The sequence below is a fragment of the Bombyx mandarina genome, chromosome 07 (assembly GCF_030267445.1).
Source record: "Bombyx mandarina strain Sakado chromosome 07, ASM3026744v2".
NCBI classification, from domain to species: domain Eukaryota; kingdom Metazoa; phylum Arthropoda; class Insecta; order Lepidoptera; family Bombycidae; genus Bombyx; species Bombyx mandarina.
In genome coordinates, this window is record NC_143214.1 from 5,747,224 (window position 1) to 5,755,043 (window position 7,820).

Genomic DNA, 7,820 nt, shown 5'->3' on the forward strand with positions numbered 1-7,820 from the left:
TTTTCTTTTTTGAATTCCTTTATAACTATTTTCACGGGTTTAATCTGCGAATTTTTTCTTATCTTTTTTATTGCTCTGGTAGGCAGATGATCATACGTCCCACGTGATGATGAGCGGTTACCACCGCTCATGGACATTGGCAATTCCAAGGCTACAGCCAAGCCGCTGCCTAAGATGCGCGTTTGAGTATCCATTTTAAGATATGAGGCGAGATTCATAGTATTGGAAATGACACGACTATTCTTCCTTTCAGACTGGAATGCTTTCCGGCAGAAATAAGTAAGACGCTGGTAGTCACCCTTGCGGGCTTAGTTTAGCATACCTTAGTAATACTGTTTAGCTAAATTAAATCTATTTAACAGCCTGGCCACGGGACATTCGCCGATACGAATATTCGCGCGGTGCGAACGGCGAAGCGTCTAGCGACTAAAATAAGCGCATAGAAATGTACCTAACAAGCCACGCGCACCGGCGACCGGCGAAGCGACCGGCGAAATGTACCGAGCGAATCGCGCGGGCGACTTACGATGCGACAGGCGAGCAAAACAAATGTATGAATACGGACGGCGCGAGCCACGGAGTCGAGCGGTAGTCGCGGCGAATAGTACAGTGATTAAATGAGTTTAGTTGTTTTCGCCGCGAAAAATTAACGCCGAAATTTTTATATTTTTTATTTTATATTTTTAAGGTCGTCGTGGCCTAACGGACGTCCGGTGCAATCGTGTTGAGCGATGCACCGGTGTTCGAATATCAGGCGGGTACCAATTTTTGTAATGAAATACGTACTCAACAAATGTTCACGATTGATTTCCACGGTGAAGGAATAACATCTATACTAATATTATAAAGAGGAAAGATTTGTTTGTTTGTTTCGAATAGGCTCCGAAACTACTGGACCGATTTGAAAAATTCTTTTTCCATTAGAAGCCGACATTGTCCCTGATGAACATAGGCTACTTTTTTTAATTTTTATTTTTTATTATTTTTTTTTGGTTTCATGTGTGTTTTAATGTTTCCGAAGCGAAGCGAGGGCGGGTCGCTAGTCGTGTAATAAAAATGAAATCCTCAAAATTATAATTTGCGTAATTACTGGTGGTAGGACCTCTTGTGAGTCCACACGGGTGGGTACTACCACCCTGTCTATTTCTGCCGTGAAGTAGTAATGCGTTTCGGTTTGAAGGGTGAGGCAGCCATTATAACTATACTTGAGACCTTAGAACTTATATCTCAAGGTGGGTGGCGCATTTACGTTGTGGATGTCTATGGGCTCCAGTAACCACTTAACACAAGGTGGGCTGTGAGCTCGTCCACCCATCTAAGCAATAAAAAAAAATTAGCTGAAATACTAGCTAGACCAGCTATTTGGAAGTCTAGCCACCCAAAGTATTTCTCGTACTTCTTGTGGAATTCTCCATCTATAGGTATACTCCGATTCTTATTCAAATCATGTACTTCACAATATTTTCCAAATAATAGGTCCTGAACCAAAAATCTACTAATTTGTAAGCAATATCGAGATAATTTCGATATAGACATTTCGCTGTCGGACTTCCTTACTAGTCGCGGCGGCGAACGTGAGTACCCGTGGCCTGCAAACGGTGCTGCGCGAATGGTCGCCTCGTCCACCGCTTCGCTGTTCGCACCGCCGATCCCCGTGGCCAGGCCGTAAGTGAATTCGAATATTTCGAAAAATTGAGTAGCTCGCGCGATGCACGAAAATAAATCCCACACGTCTGCAATCTTATTGTGTGTCACGTTGCGTGCATTCCGCATTTAGTAATATATTTCGTAGGTACCCAATTTTTTATCTGCGATTAAATAATCATCAGCCCTATGATTTGTTTTTCCTCTCGGGAGCAGTACGCTTACACTGTATAAATTATTAAAATAAAATATATTTCCCAACTCTGATTTCAACGCGCGAACGATTAAAGCAGATTATGAAATAAAATAGTACTCTTATGGGTAACATTTTTTTTATTGCCTAAGCAAGGTTTTTTGTTATTGCCTAAGCAATAAAAGAAATGTTCACAGCCCACCTGGTGTTAAGTGGTTACTGAAGCTCATAGACATCTATAAGGTAAATACGCCACCCACCTTTAGATATAAGTTCTAAGGTCTCTATAGTTACAACGGCTGCCCCACCCTTCAAACCGAAACGCATTACCCTTCACGGCAGAAATAGGCGGGTGGAGGACTCACAAAGAGGTCCTACCAGTAAAATTCGTTAGATGTAAGCACCTGTAATCAGCAAATGATACAAATGTTTTCACCTACAACGATCGTATTTCCGATGAATCGTAAAAATCGCAATCGATTCGTAACTTAGTCTTATCGAAACGGTACGCCTTGGAAATCGACAAACATGTTTTTTCCGTGAATTGAGCAAGTCGTGATATACTCAGGCTAACGGGAAATCAACGAATAATATTAAAGGCGAATTTTTATCCTTATTAAGAATCCATTATATAGCTCTTCATTATAGAGGAAGAGGTAGACCTAAGAAGAGAGGGGGAGAGAGAGAGAGAGAGAGAGAGAGGGAGGGAGGGAGGGAGAGAGAGAGAGAGAGAGAGAGAGAGAGGGAGGGAGGGAGAGAGAGAGAGAGAGAGAGAGAGAGGGAGGGAGGGAGAGAGAGAGAGAGAGAACATACTTTATTGCACACCAAAACACATAACATCAGAAAACAGTGAACAAGCAAATACTTTTGTACAATAGGCGGTGTAATCGCCTTATTATAGAAATAGATGGAATACGTGAAAGACGATGTGGGTTAGAGGGGACGATGTGTTATTTTTTATTTATGATTGAAAGATTACTGGTGGCCCGGAGGCCTTTCCAGCTTCACCAGGACAGGTGGGCGAGCAAAGGCTCAGCCAGGAGGGGTGGGATTTGCTAACAACTGCCTGAGCGCCTCCGAAGGAGACCTAACAACTCAAGAGCAATTGCTTCGCGAATGAATCTACTACCGGATCGGAATCGCGACCCACTGAGAAGATCCGGCGAGAAACTCAGCGGGCTGATGCATGGGTTAGGTTGCACGTCGACCTCTTTGTCGAGTTCGACGAGTACGGTTACCAGGGTTCCTCAGCCTGCTCCTAGTGTTAGAGCTGAAGGTATCTAATGCAAGAGTTATTGGATCTGATGGATCCGTAAGGACGTGTCTAGGGCGACGACGGTGACTTGTTCCTGCGTGATCAGGATTCGGGGAGTAATCAGCGGTGGCAACGATAAGGCGATTATCATGACGCATAGCCTTATCGAAGTAACGTTCCGACATTGACTTCATGTGTTTGCGGATCGATTCGAGGCCCAGGTCATCGTGTAAGTCGATGTTCCTCACGAACCACGGAGCCCCGACGGCTAACCTGCAAAAGCGGGATTGTAGGGATTGGAGGGTGTCTATGTGTGTGCGGGCCGCGTGAGCGAACACCACACTCGCGTAAGTCATGACGGGCCTTATGCAAGTTTTGTAAAGTGTCACCTTGTTCCGAAGGGACATTTTACTCCGCTTACAGATCATGGGATAGAGTCTGCCGAGAATAAATGCGGCACGGTCGCGGACTGTTTTTATATGCGGGCGGAATGTCATGGATGCATCCAGGGTAACTCCCAGGTACTTAACCTTCCTGGCCCAGGGTATAGGTTGGCCGAAGAGGGTGATCGGGGGTGTGATATTTCTCCTCCTAATGCGGGAGGAAATAAGCGGTGAGTTTCCCCTTTGAAATAACACTGCTGTGCTTTTCGCTGGATTGATGTCTATGCGCCATTTTCGGAACCACTGTCCGAGGGTTAACGCTGCACTCTGGAGTTTACTCGCGATTAGGGACTTGTTTCTACTTGAGTAGTAAACGGTTGTGTCGTCAGCGAATAAGGCTAGCTGGGTCGGCGGCGACCGGGGAATATCATTGACAAATAAACTAAATAGGAGCGGAGAAAGAACGGAGCCTTGCGGGACTCCAGCCGTGAGTGGTCGCGGGGAGGAACGGGTTCCCTCTACTCGATATCGAAAAGAGCGGTTAGACAAGAAGTCCCGTATGATGAGCACGAGACTGTCCGGTACGCCCATGTTGAAAAGTTTGAAAATCAAACCGTTGTGCCAGACTTTGTCGAACGCTTTTGCGACGTCGAAGAAGAGAGCTCCCGTGTAGATCGGTTTTGGTCGGTTAAGTACTACGAGAATGTGCTCCGTGAGGCGGTGCACCTGTTGTACGCATGAGTGATTTGCACGGAATCCGAATTGTTCATCGATGAGAATGCCCTTGGATGACACGAAGTCTCTAAGGCGTTTGTAGAGCAGACGCTCATACAGTTTGCCTAGAGACATGAGGAGGCTAATCGGGCGGTAGCTCGTCGGATGATTTTTTGGTTTACTTGGTTTATGTATGCCGATAACGTCCGCTTCTTTCCACACCGCGGGAAAGATACAGTTCGCCATAGCGGCATTGAAAATAGATGCCAACATCACGATGAGTTGGACGGGTAGAAGCTTAATAACGCGGTTAGATATACCGTCGGAACCGGGAGCCTTGCGAGGACGTAGGTCTTTGATCAAGTCTTTAACTTCCATCGGGGTGACGGGTGGTAACGCATCCGAGGGTGGCAAGGAGGCTCTGCGTTCTACCTCACTGTCTACTAATTCTACATGAACAGGGTCCACAGATTGAGTGCTGGGCGTGCACTGGGTTTGCAATGAATCGGCCAGCAGCTCTGCTTTTTCGTCATCATCGAACGCCGCGAGTCGGCCTGAGGGGCCTACGAGGGGGGGCATAGTTACTACTGTATCCGATTTGAGAGCACGAGCTAAGCGGTAGTAAGACCTTTGGGAGGGCGCGAGTCCTTCTAAGAAATCAGACCATCTGGCATCTCGGACTTCGGTGATGCGAGACTTTACATCACGTTGTAGGGCACGCATTCGAATACGATTATCCACGGTAGGATACCTATTGTAGGCACGGATCGAGGCGTTCTTAGCTCTAAGGATCTCCCTAATATCGTCGGGCAATTCGAAGCGGTGAAGGAAGTCCTCCGCCACAACTTGCTTCGATGACCTATCTAATGTCGAGGTGATGTGTGACGTTACGATGTCTATGGCTTCAGCGGTATCCTGAGGAGACGGGGTAGAGTCCGGGCTAAACGGGAGCGATGGTGGATCAGATTCAGCCAGGCTGATGCCCAGCGTGTGCCAATCCACCACAGTCCTCGTGACGGGAACGGAATCGGGAGCGCGACCCAGCTTCATAACGACAGGACGGTGGTCTGAATCTAACTCTGAAACTACTTCGATTGAGTGTAAGCGCAGAGTTACGTTTTTTAATAACGCTATGTCGAGTATATCCGGGCGATGCGCGATATTTAGCGGGTAGTGAGTCGGGGTTAGCGGAGCGACGATATCGAAGGCGAGATCGTCGACTAACGCGTCAAGCCGCCTGCCATTCGGAGTTATGGTGTGTGAGTTCCACCTGATGTGTTTACAATTTAGGTCGCCCGCCAGAATGACAGAGCTCCCCATGCCGAGCAGCGCCTCGATATCACTGCTTAGAACGATCTTATCCGGTGGAAGATAAACGGACGCGATAACCATCGGCGCGTGTCCCGTCAGTGAGATTCGGCACACTGATGCTTCGATGTTAGCGAGCGCGGGAGGATCGAGCGGGACGCAATGCAGGGCTCTTCTATAGTAAATGACGGTACCACCACCACGAGCAGAGAGCCTGTCGTTCCTAACCATGTTATAGTTCGCGATTTTAGGGTCGCGACGCGCGGGCTTGAGTAGGGTCTCCTGCACTAAGAAAATGTCAATTTGATGGTCACGCAAAAAATCACAAACCTGATCACGTTGATTTGCGAGACCGTAAGTGTTAAAAAATCCTATTGTTACGGATAAGGGTTTTATTCTACTAATGTACGCCATTGATTACCGGCGGAGTGAGGGGAGGACGTACGTATTTAACGACGCGTATACGTCAGCGTATTCTTGCACAACGGCGATGAAATGTTGTGCAGTGGAGGCGGCGCGAATGGCGTCACCCAAAGCGTTAACACGCTCAAAGTTGATCGACTGAAAAAAGTCGATCGCTAGAGCGAGATTTTCGGACGCGGTCGGAGGGCAGGTCGCGGGGGAGGGACGTATCGCGGGGGTGGGACGAGTCGCGGGGGAGAGAGTTGTAGCCGTGTTCGTGTACGGCAATGGTTCAGCCCAAGCCGAGACGCTGGGCACCGACGCCGGCACGAAAGCAGGCTTAGCCTTCGGCACAGAGGGTACCGTGGCTTTGATATCTGGGCCGGAAGCTCGGAGGCGGTTTTGACGGGCGACGCGGCGATTTATTTTTGGAGCTCGGGGGCATCCACGGTAGTTCGCGGGGTGACCTTGTGTTCGGCACAGGACACAGCTAGGCGGTTCAGTGGCGGTTTTCTGGTCGCGAGTACAAAGGGCCGTGGCGTGATCGCCCAAACACTTAACACATCGGGGGCGCGCGTGACAGTTACGGGAAGAGTGCCCGTACAGTTGGCAGTTATGGCACTGACTAGGAGTGCCTTTTTTATGGGGGACTTCGACGGCAATACCGGAGAGCCTACAGACGGTCCGAATGTTAAAAATTTGCTTACCCTCGGGGGTAGGCTGGAGGGCGACTAGAACCATATTGTATGGCTCCCTACCGCGGCCGGTGTGCATGCGGTGCACGGAATTTACTGGTAGGCCTTGTTCTATCAGATCGGCCTTGACGAGATCGGCATCTAGCTCCTTCGGGATTCCACGTATGACAACGCGGAGTTCGCGCTCCTCCTGGAGCGTATAAGTGTGGAAACTTATACGCTCCTTTCGGAGGTAACTTGAGAGGGCCCTATGGTCGTCGGGTGTCGTTACTTTTATTTGAATCCCGTTGGCGAGATTACGGGCGCTGGCAAAATTAATATTTTTGGCTTTAAGGGCCAGGGAAACTCGGTCCCAAGCTGCCTTCTCTTGAAGGATAACCGGGGGAGGGGTCTGAGTTTTAGATTGCGCCACCGGACGCGGCGACGGTGTGGCACGCATAGCGGGAGCGACGGGGGTTGGAGGGCGGGGACGCGACGCGTTCGCGGCTTTGCTTACTTTAGCGGCCGCGGGAGCTCGGGCTTCCGCAGCGCGCTTTTTACCTTTTTGGACTACTGTGAATCCATCAGTCGGGGCGGCGGAGCAAGGGTCGACCTCCATGTCCGACTCTGAGTCGGATGAGGAGGGCGCGGGCGACTTGCAGGCGGGGGCGGCAGGCGCGACGTAGGCCCCGGAAGATCGGGTGGACGCACTGGACGACGCGGCCGCGACGTTTGTTACGGATGAACACAGGACTGGAACCGAGGTCGCAACGGTCGGCACAGGAGTTTTGCTCGCGAGTATCGGGGACACGGGAGCGGCGAGTGCGACGGAGGCCGCGAGCGAGTTCGCGGCGTGATTGGTCTTAAATTCTAAAAATTCCGACGATAACGACGGGTACCTCAGGCGGAGGAATTCCGCAAACAGGTCGATCGTGGACTCCATTATCGCGTGCCCAGGGGGGGCTACCCCGGAACTTTAAGCACACTCGCCTTACGGCGAGGCCCCAAAATTATAATAATCGCAATTAATTACAGCACACAGTCGTCTGCTTGCAAACGAGCCACTAAGTTACCGAACGAATTCTAGGAATTTAGGGGTCCGCCCGCTCACAGACGGCGATGCGACGCAATTAACACAGGTAGTCACTTCCGAGAAAACACTTGGACGCCAGATGTGCTCCGAACCGAGGTCGGGCGATCGAACGGTCGATGGGCACGTCAGCGCGCGGCGGGTGCCTGAATCGGAA

General features: G+C 49.8%; 1 protein-coding gene across 1 annotated transcript; it reads right to left on the reverse strand.

The window, feature by feature from the left end:
* Window positions 1-5,891: 5,891 nt before the first annotated feature.
* LOC149502625 (uncharacterized) lies at window positions 5,892-7,820 on the reverse strand. The gene has a single exon (XM_089728636.1). It carries the CDS (start codon window positions 7,514-7,516, stop codon window positions 5,915-5,917), a length of 1,602 nt encoding a protein of 533 aa, XP_089584762.1. The 5' UTR covers window positions 7,517-7,820; the 3' UTR covers window positions 5,892-5,914.

Excerpts from the sequence above, each read along its gene's own strand:
- LOC149502625 (XM_089728636.1), bottom strand. The coding sequence starts at position 7,516 with ATGGAGTCCACGATCGACCTGTTTGCGGAATTCCTCCGCCTGAGGTAC.